Source organism: Cetorhinus maximus, chromosome 9 (assembly GCF_964194155.1).
Source record: "Cetorhinus maximus chromosome 9, sCetMax3.hap1.1, whole genome shotgun sequence".
Lineage (NCBI taxonomy): Eukaryota > Metazoa > Chordata > Chondrichthyes > Lamniformes > Cetorhinidae > Cetorhinus > Cetorhinus maximus.
In genome coordinates, this window is record NC_135887.1 from 87,767,812 (window position 1) to 87,784,444 (window position 16,633).

General features: G+C 41.8%; 1 protein-coding gene across 1 annotated transcript in view; it reads right to left on the minus strand.

Annotated features, from left to right (window-relative positions):
- The window catches only part of LOC144684806 (eosinophil peroxidase-like), an 82,249-nt gene extending 66,207 nt beyond the window's left edge, over window positions 1–16,042 (minus strand). The window contains exon 1 of the mRNA XM_078549048.1: window positions 15,977–16,042. Coding sequence (XP_078405174.1) covers window positions 15,977–16,006 — 30 coding nt within the window. The 5' untranslated portion in view covers window positions 16,007–16,042. The remainder of the gene's footprint in view (window positions 1–15,976) is intronic.
- Between the last annotated feature and the right edge of the window lie 591 nt (window positions 16,043–16,633).

The window sequence follows — 16,633 nt, forward strand, 5'->3', positions numbered from 1 at the left end:
TTTTGTTCCTGAAATTTCAAGTACCTCTTCATTGGTCTTATGATCTGTATATTGGATTTTTAATCATACATCTTTGCATCCACATTTCAAAGGCCTCTATTCTCTTCCACAGATCTTTACTTATTGTTGAGGTTCCTGAGGCATACAGGAAAGTAGATAGAATTTAGCATCTTTTGAGTTTTTTCTTTGTTCCAAGCTTGAGTTTTCTTGTTGTTAACAAATCCTTCTTCTTCACAAAATTGCGTATTTACCCTTCTTTTAATTTTGGCATCACATCTGCCATCTTCTGTTATCATTTGTCCTAAATAGATAAACCTATCTATTTGTTCCAGTCTTCACTCTTGTTTCTTCTAATGTATTCCTCCTGACTACCATTAGTTTTGTCTTCTTGATGTTCATACTCAATCCATATTCTAAACTTTTAGATTTTACTTGATCTGTGATATTTTATAGGGCCTCTTCTTAGTCTGCAAGTAGCACTGTATTAGCAGCATACCACGAGTTTGTTGTGTTTTTGCCTCTAAGTTTTATGCCGGAAGTATATCTAATTCCCTGAATATTTGATCTGTATACAGATTGAATAGTTTTGTCGACAGCACACAGCTTTTTTGTACCCTTCGCTTGAAACATGTCTGATTATCCATCATCTAGCCTGGTGTTCGCTATTTGGTCCCAATGTAGGCTCTGGATAAATCTGACATCTTTATTGTCAATGTCACATTTCAGCAGCACATCTATTAATTTTTGGTGCTAAAGCTACTGTATAGTTTAAAAAAAATGTCAGGGAAAGGAACCTGCCATCTCTCTCTAGTCTGGCCTACATGTATCTCCAATCCTACACTACATGGTTGCCTTTTAATAGCCTCTGATATGGCCAGTTGTAAACAGTTATTAGAAAATTTAATGTTAGGAAAGAATCAGACCGACCTAATACTTAAGTCAAATGAGGATCACCAGTTATTGTTCGCAAACAACTGATAGATCAGTAACTTTTCCATGATATGCATCATGAAGAAAGGAAGGGGATAGATTGTACTCTGACTGAATGACTTCAATATCTCCCACTGAGAATGGCTCAGTTGTACCACCACTGACAGAGTTGGATGATTCCTGAAAAACATGACTGCCAATCTGGGCCTGAGTCACATGGTGAGGTAGCCTATCTGACCTCTGACTTCACTAACCTGTTGCAGTCAAGTCTGTCCATGATGGCATTTGTAAGAGTGATCACCTCACAATTCTTGTGGTAACCAAGGTGTTGATTGTACTGATTGCCATTGAATGGGAAACATTTGGTAGTAGATTAACTGCCTGTGCTTTCCTTTCAGCTGACTACAGATACCATCCAGCAGGAACAGTTAAAATCATCCGCTAAATGTTTTCTGATTGGTGAGAGCATTCTCCATCATATAGTGTGGCACTACCACCATGCTAAGACAGATTGAGCTATTTAAATCTGGGCTTCCATCAACTTCAGCAGAATGTTATACCACTACAATCGATAACCTCATTGCCCAGCCCATCCCCCTGTCTTCACTCACCACTAAATAAGGAAACCAACCCTGTTTCAAAGGGGGTTACAAAAGGTGTGCCAGAAGCAGCAACAAACATAACTTAGAATGAGACACCAACCTGGTGAACTCAGGCCTACCTGTAAGCTAAGCACCCCAAAGTAACATTTTTGGAGAGTTAGGCAATCCCATAGCCTATGGATCAGAACAAAGCTCTCTAACGCTCTGCACCCAACATGGTAATGAGCAATTAGGATACTAATAGGAGCAGAGGCTCAAGGAACAGCCCTCTTTGCAACCATGATGAAGCCAGCATTTGAATGTAAGAGACAAGGCTGAAGTGTTTGTCAGTATCTTCAGCTAAAAGTGATGAGTAGATGATCTGACTTGGCCTTTTGTTGAGGAACACTACCATAATTAGCACTGTCCAGTAAATTTGATTTAATCCACATAACATTAAGAAGTGCCTGAGTGCACTGAGGGAATTAAGGGCAGATTGTTCTCACTGTGAGGCTTGTGATGATAACATTCTGATTATAGTGCTGGGGACCTCTGCCCCAGAATTATCCATTCACTAAAATTCTATAGAATTCAATTAGAAAAAAGAGGTGGTGAACCAGAAAAGGTGAGGAGAAGAGAAAGAAAGAAGAGAGATGGGACAGAGAAATTCAAAAATTCAAATTGAAGAGAGGCTGTGTGAAAAACCCATAAAGGGTAGAGAGAACCAGTAAAGGAGAGAACATGACTGAAAAAAAGAGAAGGAAACCAAAAAAAGCAGAGAGGGAACCTGAAAAGGAAAGAGATGGTGAATGATAAAGGGGAGAAAATCAGAAAATCAATGTATGAACCAGAAAAGTGGAAAGAGAAAGGAAAGGAATGTGGACGAGGCAATGACCACTATATTCAAGGTGCAGGTCCTTGCAGACTCATCAGGGGGAGAAATCTTCATGGTTAGGGTAACCTCAATTACAGCTTTAAAATTGGCAAAGTCATGGATTGTGCTAAGAAAGTATTGTACTGCAACCAGTGATGTTCATATGCCCACCCACATCTCTCAACTGCCACTGGTGGGAATCTTTATGCTGACAGTAATTGTTGCATTATCTCCTCAACTTTAAGTTGCTTCATGTTGCCATGATAAGCACATATGAAAGATAGGATTAATTACCGGTGGAATTTAGATCATTGACCATTCACAAATCTACATCAAGATACAGTCAAAAAATTCTGGAAGTGAGAAAGTGAACAGTTGAAAATATTGACCTAGATTTTACAAATTAGTGGCGAGCAATGCACTTGCCTGATTTCTCATCTGAATTCCCAATAAACGGCCCCATTGCACAAAGCTTTCTGCTGTGAGTGGAAATCCATAAACTCTACCCATTGTGTCCTCTCTTGTTACATCATTAAAATAAAAAATAGCTTAGCGAGAAGAAACAGAAAAGAGATCTTAAACAGTAATTAGCAAAAAGTAAAGCAGATTGACATAAGCTAGTAGAATCAAAGAAAGGGAAATCAAGCTAAAATAGGAAGACAGAATATGAATAGACAAGTTAGAACAAAAAGGCAAACAAAGTAGGTTACCTGATAGGAAACTTGATCAAAATGAAAACGAAGTAAAAGTATCTGAGAGAATCTGAGAGAAAAAATGCAGAATTCAGGTGAAAAAGGGAAAGAAGCTCAAAGTGACGAGGCAGAAAGAAGTATAGGTTCTCATTTTTCAAAGCTGTAAAATATATAAGTGATATCGATTAGAAAGATGAGGAATTAAGATGCCCATTACATAAAGTGACACCTGCTGACAATGTAGCCATAAGTAAATGTGAAAGAGATATTCATTATTTACAATGTTGGCACAGAGGGACAAAGATACAGCAAAGTAACATTGGGACAAGCACCTTTTACCAGAAGCCTTGCCACATATGCATTACAGAAAGGATGTTCGAAAATTTGATAGAGAGTTTATTAAAATGTTTCACATGAGTTTGGGTGTGAACGTTCAAGAGAAATTTCTATTCCCAGTAAGAGGAGATTCCTTGAGCTATTCCAGATTGTAACAAGTTCAGGAAAATTGGCTGATTCATCAAAAAAGTCACTTAATAGAACTATCTCAGCAGGTCGTCTCATCTGACGCCTCAACAAGAAACTTTGTCTCTTTCTTTCAGGTGCAAAGGAACGCAAGCTCCAACAACTCATCGACACCAACACCCAACCAGGACCCTCCACCCCTGCCTGTCCCTCTGTACCCATCCTGTCTTCCAATCCCAGCCCCGGCCGTGTATTCACCATACCCCCTGACCTTCCCCTCTCCGACGCTGAACGTTCAGTGCTCAGCAAAGGACTTGGTTTCATACCCTTACGCCCTCATCTCAATGAATTTCGGGCTCGGCACGATGCTGAACTCTTCTTCCGCCGCCTTCGTCTCTGTGGTCACTTCTTTGGGCAGGAGTCCTCTCCCCGTTTAATGGATCCTTTTATCCACCTCCAATATTCTCCCTCCACCTGGACCCCTCCCTCTGGATTCTTACCTTCTCTTGATCTTTTCATTGAGAACTGTCGGCGTGACATTAGTCGTCTCAATTTCTCTGCTCCTCTCACCCATTCTAACCTGTCTCTCTCTGAACTTGCTGCACTCCGTTCTCTCAGGTCCAACCCTGACATTGTCATCAAACCCACTGACAAGGGTGGTGCTGTTGTTGTCTGGCGCACTGACCTCTACCTCGTAGAGGCTGAGCGTCAACTCGCAAACACTTCCTCCTACCTCTCCCTGGACCATGACCCCACTACTGAACATCAAGCCATTGTTTCCAGGACTGTTACTGACCTCATCTCCTCTGGAGATCTTCCTTCCACAGCTTCCAACCTGATAGTCTCCCAACCTCGGATGGCCCGCTTCTACCTCCTACCCAAAATCCACAAACAGGACTGTCCTGGCAAACTGATTGTGTCAGCCTGTTCCTGCCCTATGGAACTCATTTCTTGCTATCTTGACTCCATTGTCTCTCCCCTTGTCCAGTCCCTTCCCACCTACATCCGTGATTCCTCTGACACCCTTCATCATATCAACAATTTCCAGTTCCCTGGCCCCAATCACCTCCTCTTCACCATGGACATCCAATCCCTCTACACCTCCATCCCCCACCAGGATGGTCTGATGGCTCTCTGCTTCTTCCTCGAATAGAGGCCCGAACAATCCCCATCCACCATTACTCTCCTCCGTCTGGCTGAACTTGTTCTCACACTGAACAATTTCTCCTTAAACTCCTCTCACTTCCTCCAAATAAAAGGTGTGGCTATGGGTACCCGCATGGACCCCAGCTATGCCTGTCTCTTTATGGGGTATGTGGAACATTCCTTGTTCCAGTCCTACTCCGGCCCTCTCCCACAACTCTTTCTCCGGTACATCGATGATTACTTTGGTGCTGCTTCATGCGCTCGTCTGGACCTGGAAAAATTTATTAATATTGCTTCCAATTTCCACCCCTCCATCATTTTCACATGGTCCATCTCTGACACTTCCCTTCCCTTCCTTGACCTCTCTGTCTCAATTTCTGGTGATAGACTGCCCACCAATATCCATTACAAGCCTACCGAATCCCACAGCTACCTCGAATACAACTCCTCACACCCCGCTTCCTGTAACGACTCCATCCCATTCTCTCAGTTCCTTCACCTCCATCGCATCTGTTCTGATGATGCCACTTTCAAAAACAGTTCCTCTGACATGTCCTCCTTCTTCCTTAACCGAGGTTTTCCACCCACGGTCGTTGACAGGGCCCTCAACCGTGTCCGGCCCATCTCCGGCGCATCCGCCCTCACACCTTCTTCTCCCTCCCAGAAACATGATAGGGTCCCCCTTGTCCTCACTTATCACCCCACCAGCCTCCGCATTCAAAGGATTATCCTCCGCCATTTCCGCCAACTCCAGCATGATGCCACCACCAAACACATCTTCCTTTCACCCCCCCTGGCAGCATTCCATAGGGATCGTTCCCTCTGGGACACCCTGGTCCACTCCTCCATCACCCCCTACACCTCAACCCCCTCCCACGGCACCTTCCCATGCAACCGCAGAAGATGCAACACCTGCCCCTTTACTTCCCCTCTCCTCACCGTCCAAGGGCCCAAACACTCATTTCAAGTGAAGCAGCATTTCACTTGCACTTCCCTCAACTTAGTCTACTGCATTGGTTGCTCCCAATGCAGTTTCCTCTACATTGGAGAGACCAAACGCAGACTGGGTGACCGCTTTGCAGAACACCTTCGGTCTGTCCGCAAGCATTACCTAGACCTCCCTGTCGCTTGCCATTTCAACACTCCACCCTGCTCTCATGCCCACATGTCCGTCCTTGGCTTGCTGCATTGTTTCAGTGAAGCTCAACGCAAACTGGAGGAACAGCACCTCATCTTCCGACTAGGCATTTTACAGCCTTCCGGACTGAATATTGAGTTCAACAATTTTAGATCATGTACTCTCTCCTCCATCCCCACCCCCTTTCCGATTTTCCCCCTTTTTGTTTTTTCCAATAATTTATATAGATTTTTCTATTCCCACCTATTTCCATTATTTTTAAATGTATTTGCATCCATTGTTTTATCTCCACCTTTTAGCCTTTTTCAATTCCTTCACCCCACCCCACCCCCACTAGGGCTATCTGTACCTTGCTCGTCCTGCTTTCTACCCTTAATTAGCACATTCCTTTAGATAATATCACCACCTTCAACACCTCTTTGTCCTTTTGTCTGTGACATCTTTTGGTTATCTCCACCTATCACTGGCCCTCTATCCAGCTCTTCTTGTCCCACCCCGCCTTAAACCAGCTTATATTTCACCCCTTTTCTATTTATCCTTTGTTCTGTTGAAGAGTCATGCGGACTCAAAACGTTAACTGTGCTCCTCTCCACAGATGCTGCCAGACCTGCTGAGTTTTTCCAGGTATTTTGTTTTTGTTTTGGATTTCCAGCATCCGCAGTTTTTTGCTTTTATCTCAGCAGATGATGCGTACACTTTAACATACATCTTAATCATTCCCGATGGAAGGGGAACAGTTCCCAAACCCATCACAATGGTAATCCTAGAACCAAATTATTGCTTAGTCTGTGATGATTATGTTAGCAATCATATTCTCCTTTACTATGTAGTTATATTGTCAAAATTAGTTATTAATAATGCATTAAACTGAGTCTTACTTTTAAGATAAACTAAGACTTAGGTATTGCTTAACCAACACTCCACCTAGCTCCTACTGAGGACTAAGCCATGGCTGGATCTTTTTAGCTCAATTACTTTTTTTGTAGGACAACTAAAAACATAAAATGATAGTTAATCACACAATGATAAGAACTGAGATTAAACTAGGAACTGGCATTTTGAGTCATCCGTGTACTGAACAGGTTAATGTGAACATTGTATTCTAAGGGCTGTAAGGCGGATCTTATTTAGGTAAAAAAGTCACTGATAGAGGAAACTTTAAAGAGTTGGATTATTCTGTGGCATTAGGGCGAAAGGAGAAGCTCAATAGTCAAGTGAGGATCTGATTAAATAATATAACTGATGTTTCACCCAGGAAAGGAAATCTAATATTCGCTTAGTTATGGTATTGATGATAAATAATAGTTTACTAGTCCATAGTGCGTTCATACTGCACCATTGATGTTCCATTAAATTAGTTACTTTAAGAAAGCACTGCTTTTTAATAGTTAAGTTCTCTAATAAGAAGGCTACCCAATGTATCTATGGCAGTCAGTGAGGTTACTGACAGTTTGCACAATAATCATCAAATGGTGTTCTGTTCAGTTTTTGATATCTGGATGACAACTATGAGTTAAATACTGCTTAACCAATGCTGTACTAAGTTTTTGCCAATGACTGAGTTTTTTTTAATTGAGTTGATTTACATAGAACTTTTAAGAGGCAAAGATGCATTTGAGAATTTCACAGGAGCAATAAAGTATAGGGTACTGTATCATTATTCATGAAATGGGTTTAAACAGAAATGATGTGATAGCTAATTGTTTCTTCACCATATCAACAGTGAAGGACTACTTTGCCAAGCAGGTGTTGCATTTCTTGAAGTTAAATGCTCCTGTTATCTTACATTAAATTGAACCGAGCTGAAGTTGTGATATTGTAATTCTGAACTGAGTTACATTATGTTAAGTTGGGCCTCACTACTACTGAATTATTGTAATTCTGGAACCAAATTATTGCTTTGTCTGTAATGATTATGTTAGCAATCGTATTCTCCATTACTATGTAGTTATATTGTCAAAATTAGTTATAAATAATGCATCAAACCGAGTCTTACTTTTAAGATAAACTAAGACTTAGGTAGTGCTTAACCAACACTCCACCTAACTCCTACTCATGACTAAGTCATGGCTGGATCTTTTTAGCTCAATTACTTTTTTTGTAGGACAACTAAAAACATCAAATTAGACCTTGGGCATAAAAATCCTAAATAAAATCTGAAATACAGATTCATCATTCTTACAATTTTGCAGGATTTTGCAAATGTTAATTTCCAACTGCCTTATTCTCCAATTTTACATTGCACCAAACAATATTATTCTTTAATTTTAAAAATAAACATTTATTTGTGAAAATTTTACAGATTTCACATGGAAATAACAACTAACAATCCACATAACAGAATGACAAAATAAGATATAAAAATTCTAAGCAGGTACTCACTACAATGCAGGAACTTTTACAGATGTCACAAACTCTTCGAACAATTAACTTATTGGTATGAAAGACACACATCAGAGCACATGGAATGGGAGGGGTCACCCTGAGCCATCTTTGACTTCTGATCGAAATCTAAGCAACTCTATCTATCTATGAAGATAGATTGAGCCGGAGAAGCGTTTGAGGGGGCCAGGCTCACAAAATCTGAGACTGCAGCCTGTTCCCTCAAACAGATAAACTCAGAACAAATGAGAAGGTTAGCCTCTGGAGAAATTCAGGAAAGGTGGGGGAAGAGATAGAAAAATAGACAGGGAAACTGAGAAAGAAACCATGAAAGACCAGGAAAGAGCGGGAAAGGACTTGCCTATGTAGGATGAGACATAGAACCCCAAATCCACATTATTAGCCATCCTGATGTGAAATGTAAAATAGACTTTTTAATTATTCTATAGGTTAAAGAATTCCTTCCTTACCATCATTCTGTCCCTTGCAGGGTACTGTCGTTCTCTGCTCTTCAGTAGGATTCCAATGTTGAAGCTTGAATTTTGGATGTCTGAATTCTCACTGTTGAAACTAATGTTTCCAGACCTATGTTTAGATTTCCCAGTTTGAAGCTGAAACTTTCAGTTGTGTTTGGGTTACCAGTTCTGAAGATTGGATTTCCAACCCTGTGTCTAGATTCCCAGTGCTGATTTCCACTGCTACAGTTGAATTCTAGACCTGTGTGTATGTCTCTGAGTTATCCCTGTGTGTTTGTTCAGTGAGGTTCAGTTCTCTTTTTATCTGTTGGATTTGGCTGTTGCATTGGCAGAACTCATTACTGCAGAACAAAGCTTCAACTGCTCTGAAATAATAGTCTCATTCATACAAACTTCAAAAAGATTTCTAGTTCTAAATATTTAAATTTGTGGTTTGGGCATTGATAGACAGTGTCTCTATCAAAATAGAGAACATAACTTCTGTCAGAATTCATCAGAAATTGAAGGTCAAGGCGATGTCTTTGCTCCTTCTGATAAAGGACATTGCTGGGGATTCCATGCATTTGAAAATGATGGCAAGATATTTTTGAGTACTGTGAGATCATTCACAAAACAATAATCAGAGTAAGGTTATGTGATTTTTTTTGTCTCCTCCCAGTATTGCAAATGCTAATGTGCACTGGTACTTCTATATTATTATTAGTAACATGTCTGTAGCATTGCCAATGGTCCCTTGATGAATGTAAGTTTTTATTCCTTACAAGATGGGAGACTTCAGAAATTCATTTGACTGAGCCAGCCAATGGCTACAGAGTGAAACTACACTGTGATAGCTGACACCTTAAAATTGAATGGGAAATGATTACATAACAATTTAGAATGGTAACTGTTGACAAAATAAATGTTTTTGAAAATCATGACAGCAGGAAGTTTTGTGGAGAAGGAACGTGTGCACTATGCAAGTCATTAACTGTTTTATACGCATATTGATATATGGTGTGTGTATTATACACCTGCAGCAGTCAATGAGGTGAAACAGCATCTACTTGCATTTATAGTCAAACATCATAAAGTCGTTCACAGATGTATAATCAGATTAAAAAAATAGAAGCTGAGTGAAGGAAGGAAGTATTAAGAGGGGTAAGCAAAAACTTTGTGAAAGAGGTAGGTTTTAAAGAGGGCCTTAAAGGAAAAGAGAGAGCTGACAAGATGTAGGGATTGAGGGAGGGAATTCCAGTTTCAATAGTTGAAGGTAAGGCTGCCAATAGTGTGACAGAGGGAGGGGAAATGAGAAGAGGCCTGATATGAGGAACAGAGATTTTGGGTAGAGGTTTGTAGACCTGGAGATTTGGACAAGCTGAGTGAGTGGGCAAATGCATGGCAGATGCAGTATAATGTGGATAAATGTGAGGTTATCCACTTTGATTGCAAAAACAGGAAGGCAGATTATTATCTGAATGGCTATAAATTGAGAGAGGGGAACGTACAACAAGACCTGGGTGTCCTCGTACACCAGTCGCTGAAGGTAAGCATGCAGGTGCAGCAGGCGGTAAAGAAGGTAAATAGTACGTTGGCCTTCATAGCAAGAGGATTCGAGTACAGGAGCAGGGATCTCTTGCTGCAATTATACAGGGCTTTTCTGAAACCACACCTGGAATATTGTGTGCAGTTTTGGTCTCCTTATCTGAGGAAGGATGTTTTTGCTATAGAGGGAGTGCAACAAAGGTTTACCAGACTGATTCCTGGGATGACGGGACTGACATATGAGGAGAGATTGAGCCGGTTAGGATTATATTCGCTGGAGTTCAGAAAAATGAGGGGGGATCTCATAGAAACCTATAAAATTCTAACAGGACTAGACAGGGTAGATGCAGGAAGGATGTTCCCGATGGTGGAGGAGCCCAGAACCAGGGGTCACAGTCTAAGGATACGGAGTAGACCATTTAGGACTGAGATGAGGAGAAATTTTTTCACCCAGAGAGTGGTGAGCCTATGGAATTCGCTACCACAGAAAGTAGTTGAGGCCAAAACATTGTATGTTTTCAAGAAGGAGTTTGACATAGCTCTTGGGGTGAAAGGGATCAAAGGATATGGGGAGAAAGCGGGGGCAGGCTATTGAGTTGGATGATCAGCCATGATCATGATGAATGGCGGAGCAGGCTCGAAGGGCTGAATGGCCCACTCATTCTCCTAGTTTCTATGTTTCTTGGTTTCTGAGGAGGATGTTGCAGAGATAGGGAGAGGCAAGTCCATGGAGTGATTTAAACATAAGGATGAGTTTTAAATAGGAGGCTTGGGGGAATCAGGTAAGGACAATGACGATTGGTGAAAAGGACTTAATGCAGGATAGCATACGGGTAGCAGACTTTTAGATGAGCTGAAGTTTATGATGGATGGATAGTGGGACGGTAGCCAGGAGAACATTGGAAGTGTCAAGCTTGACTGTGATGAAAGGTGATGATAAAGGATTTAGCAGCATGTGGGCTGAGATTGAGAGCTGCAAGGTTCTTGTGAAGGAAAATTTTTGGTGTTAGAAGATCAGCTTGATGTCAAATAGGATTGCAGCCTGAGACAATGGGCAGGGAGGGGAAATTGAAAGATGCTTCCATAGTTTCCTCTTTTACTTCCCTCAGTATCCTCAGATGCATTCCATTTGGTCCTGGTGACCTATCAATTTTAAGTACAGCCAGCCTTACTAATACCTCCTCTCTATCAATTTTTAGCCCGGTCAGTGTCCCAACTACCTCCCCCTTCACTATGAATTTGGAAGCATTTTCTTCCTCGATAAATGCAGTCTTCATTAAGAACCTCAGCATGCCCTCTGCCTCCATGTGTAGAACCCCTTATTGTGCCCTAATCCACACCCCCCTTCTCTTACTAACCTTTTACTATTTATACATCTATAGAAGACTTCTGGATTCCCCTTCATGTTAGCTGCCAATCTCTTCTCATGCTTTCATTTTGCCTCTCTTATTTTCTTTTTCACTTCCTGTTTGAACTTTCTACATTCAGCCAGTTTCTCATTTATATTTTCAATGTGACTTCTGTTTGGAAGGGCATTAGAAGAGGCGAGCAGAAAGGAAAAGCTCAGCTGGCCAAGAAAAAGGCACAGAGAAAGCAGAGGTCAGCGAGGTCACCTTCTCAGCCCACTTCTTCCTCTGCAGCAAATGCGATAGAGATTACCATGCCAGAGTGGGGCACCTGAGTGCACCAGGTTATGCTTAATGCAGAGTTGACCACCATGATGCAAACCATGATCTTGCAAGGTGGAAGGTTGCCACATTCCACATACCAGCCTGAAATCTGTTATATACTCCCTTTATCTTTTTCATCTTTCTCTCTATCTGTTCCATCATTCATGGAGCTCTGGCTTTGCTAGCCCTAAATTTTCCACTTGTAGAAATGTACCCTCTCTGCCCTTTATCTCCTCTTCAAAGGTAGCCAATTGTTCTATTACAGTTCTGCCTGCCAAACTTTGCTTCCAGTTTACCTGGGCTGGGTCTGTTTTCAACCCACTGAAATTAGCCCTCCTCCAATTAATTATTTTAGATTGCAATTACTTCTTGCGTATTTCCATAGCTAATCTAAACCTTGTGATACTATGATCACTGTTCCCTAAATGCACCCTTACTGACACTTAATCCATTTGACCCACCTCATTCCCCAGAATCAGTCAGCAATGCCTCCTTCCTTGTTGGTCCAGAAACATACTGATCAAGAAACTTCTCCTGAACACAGTTCTAAAACCCTTCTCCCTCTCTGGCCTTTACAGAATTACTATCCCAGTTTATATTAGGTTAATTCAAGTCCCCCATTATTGTTACGCTATAATTTTTTGCACTTCTCTGTAATCTCCCTACAAAATTGAACCTCTAGATCTTTCCCACTCATTGTTGGCCTATAGAATACACCCAGTAGTGTTATGGTACCCCAATTATTTCTCAGCTCTAACCAAATAAATTCTGTTCATGACCCCTTCAGGGCATCCTCACTATCCAGCATGTAATATTCTCCTTAATCAATATTGCCACCCCTCCTACTTTCTTCCCTTCCCTAGCTTTCCTGCATATATTTTATATCCAGGAACATTTAGCTATAAAATCCTGTCCTCTTTTGAGCAAAGTCTCTGTTATCGCCACAACCTCATACTCCCATGTGATTATCTGTTCCAGCAGCTCACCAGCCTTATTTACCACACTCTGTGCATTTAGGTACATGCATAGTAAACCTAATTTAGACCTTAATATATTCCTGCTTACTCTGACCCCACCTAATACTTTATTATTTCTTACTCTAGGGCTGTATGTTGCTCTCAATCCTTTGCACACCTTATTTATCCTTTCTAAGACTACATCCTGGTTCCCATTCCCCTGCAAAGTTAGTTTAAACCCTCCCAATAGCATGAGCAAACCATCCTGCAAGAACATTGGTCCAGGCTCTGGGTGCAACCCATCTGGCCTGTGCATGTCCCATCACCTCCAAAAACTGGTTCTGATGTTCCAGAAATCTAAAGCCAGCCCTCCTGCACCAGCCACAGATTTATCTGCTGTCTTCCTATTTCTATACTCATTTCTGTGTGGCAGCAGGAGTAATACAGACATTACTACCTTTGAGGTCCTGCTTACCAGTTTCCCTACTAGCTCCATAAACTCTGCTTGCAGGACCTCATCGTTCTTGCTACCTATTTTGCTGGTACCAATATGGACCGTGACCACTGGCTGTTCATTCTCCCTCCCCCACCGAGAGTGTTCAGCAGACATTCAGTAACATCCTTGTCCCTGGCACCAGGGAGGGAAGAACCATCCTGGATTCACATCTGTGGCTGCAGAAATGCCTACGTGCCTGTGTGAAAAGGATAGGGCAGTACCTGAGAGAGGGAACCATATGTAATGTCAGTTAGCATTATGAATGGGAAGGGAAGTTGTGTGGTTGTCAATTTAGTAGAAATAGGATAAGGGAGCAAGAGGTTGGTCTCATGTGAGACTCATGTCAAAATGTGAGCTCAGATAGAGAATGAGAGGAGATATGAGAGAAATTGGACAGCAAGGACAGGCACGTGCTGTGGCTTGCTAAAACAACAGAGGTACTTCCTCCATGGAAGAGCACTGTATTTTGGGCTAGGGGTCCAGTAGATGGTAAGCAGCATGGAGTTCCCTTTCTTGAGGCCACAAGACTTCATGGGGCCTGCGATCAATTGATGAGGATTCCCAGGACCATGCCCATCCAACTATGAATGACTGTAACTCATCCTTTGATGGGTCTGTCCTACCCATGAGACAGGAGCAGCAATGGAGCAATCTGAGATATTGACTAAAAGATATAGCTGTTGAGTGACTAGTCTGTGGGATGGCTTTCTTCAGACCCCAGATATTATTGAAGAAGACCTTGCACAGTCAGCTGGGCTGGATTGCTTGCATCTTGCCCTGATCTGATGCCTGGATTGTTGCTGATATTTTTTCTAGAATTATGTACTGTAGCAAATGTTTGCTAACTGAGTAGCTTGCTAGGTTATTGGGAGGTCCACAAATTGTGGGACTAGAATCAAATGCAGGCCAAACGGGAAAAAGGATGCAGGCTCCCCTCCCTGAAGGACTTTAGTTAACTAGTTTTTACAACAAACAAGCAACTTTGATAATCATTTTTCCAGGTGCTAACCCATGAAGTACCAGATTTATTGAATTGAATTAAATTCTACAAACTTCCCTGGAGGGATTTGAACAGAATTTCTGCTTTGCACGTCTGGTACCATAACCACATAACCCTAATGTAACAATCTCTTCCTCAGGCTAGATATTTGTGGAGCTTATTTGTTTATTTGAGATTTCCTTCTGCTCTAACTGTTCCTGGCCTAAAAGTTGTGGCCTACATCCAGGAGCCTGTCAACAGGAATCACAGGCCGAATGCCAGTGGCATGAGGCCTAATAAGAGGTGAGGACAGGTCGAGAGTGTCACCAGCCTCAATACAGCTCCAAATTGTGGTGCACAAGAGCTAATTGAAAGCAGTGTTTCTCACTGGCTGGGCCCCACACCTTACATCAAAGAAAACCTTTTCTAACAAACCACAGGAACTGCAACACACTCCCCAGTTGCAAGAAAGAAAGGCATTGTACAAATACTGCCACTAATCAGCAATTCAACATCAAACAGGCCTCTTTGAAGCTTTGACTAAATGACAATAATTATATACATAGTTAGGCTTACTCGAGTACTGTACAACATTAATAAATATAATTCAGAAAAATATTTTAAACATTCACAAAAACTGGATTCATTAAAGCCCCTGGTGAAAGCCTTAGGATTTTACCATGATTACAGAAACATATCTAGAGCAGAAAACTACTGACAACAGTTTAAAAAATAACCCTGACACAAGCATCAGAAAGCTGACAATTCAAGAACCAAGTGACTAGAAGCATTGGAGAAGAACTGATTATTGAATTGTTCTCATCTGTTTAACATTTTCTACCCTTATCACCATTGCCACAGTTTACCTTCAAGACAAATCCTTCAATCTAGTTATCATCCTAGAACGTCACAGCTCATCAGATCTCTTTGGCCCTATTAATCTGCTTGCAAAAGTCTTAATCATCTGATTGTTTAAGTCAATATGAGATAAGAGCACTCTTTCCTGGATGAACCGATAAACAGAAGTACACATTTCCCTTTAATATAAAAAACACCAAAGTGAACACAATAATCTACTCTCTCCTTATATTTCCCCATGGTGTCTATACATGCCCACGTGCTACTGCCTCAGTATTGCAAGATGTAGTTAACTACAAAAGGATGTGACAGCTTGCAGGTGGGAGGGAATCACTGTTGACCGCACCTTGGAGCTTGTGTCAGGGCTGCAAGGTTTTGCCTGCTCTGTGCCGTTGACATAGTGTTCCGAAGGGAAGGCCCCATGCCTGGCACATGTTCTTGTGGTGAGAAAAGACAGCTTTGTCTAGGTGGACTCCATTCTGCTGGACCCTGGATCCCTGGCCCCACTGATCTGTGGGATGGCTGGTCTAGTGACAGCTATTAGATCTCTGAGAGATAGCAGCCAACATCCCAGTCCCCAGGGTGTAGAAGCTGGGCAAAATAAAGAATTGAATTAAAAAGCACCTATAACAACCACAGGATGTCCCAAAGTATTTCCCAGCTAATTAAGTACTTTTTGAAGTGTAGCTACTATTGTAATGTGAGAGACGTGGCAGCCAATTTGAGCACAGCAAGATTCCACAAACAACAAAGTTATGACCAAATAATCTGTTGATCTTTTTAGTGATATTGGTTAAGGACCAAATACTGACCAGGAGACTGAGGCAAATTCTTTTTCTCATCTTCAAAATTCTTCCACGGAATCTTCTACATTCACCCGAGAGGGAAGACAGGGCCTCGATTTAGCATCTCATCCAAAAGACGACACCTCCAACAGTGCAGCACTCGCACAGTACAGTACAGGAGGGTCAACCTTTTTATGTTAGAAAGTCTCCTTCTTGCTTGGAAATGAGAGTGCTACCACTGAGCCAAGGCTAAAAGCAAAGCTTAATTTGTTGTTCTGTGAAAAGGAAGACTCACCTCTGAGATCAGCAGCTTGTGTAATTCCAGCATAGTTGTAGCCCGCTGTACTGGTTCTTGCAACAAAAGAATACTTCCCTCAAGCTGTCACAAATGATGTTTGTGGATTCCAGATTTGCAACTTAACATGCTCAGAGAATGACCTCTGAACTTTCTTAATGTGCAATGGGCAGCCTTCTTCTCCTAGGCCCCACTGGCACACTCACACTCACACTCACTCCTGGCTCCATCAAACTCTGTAACTCATCCAATGCCACATCCTCACTTGCACTATCTAATTTCACCCTCCCCTCACACTCTACTTCCTGCTCTGTGAATGAAATGGTAAGTATTGCAGGAGTTGTGGCAGAGGCACATGAGACAGCATCTTGGTCCAGAGACCCTTCCAT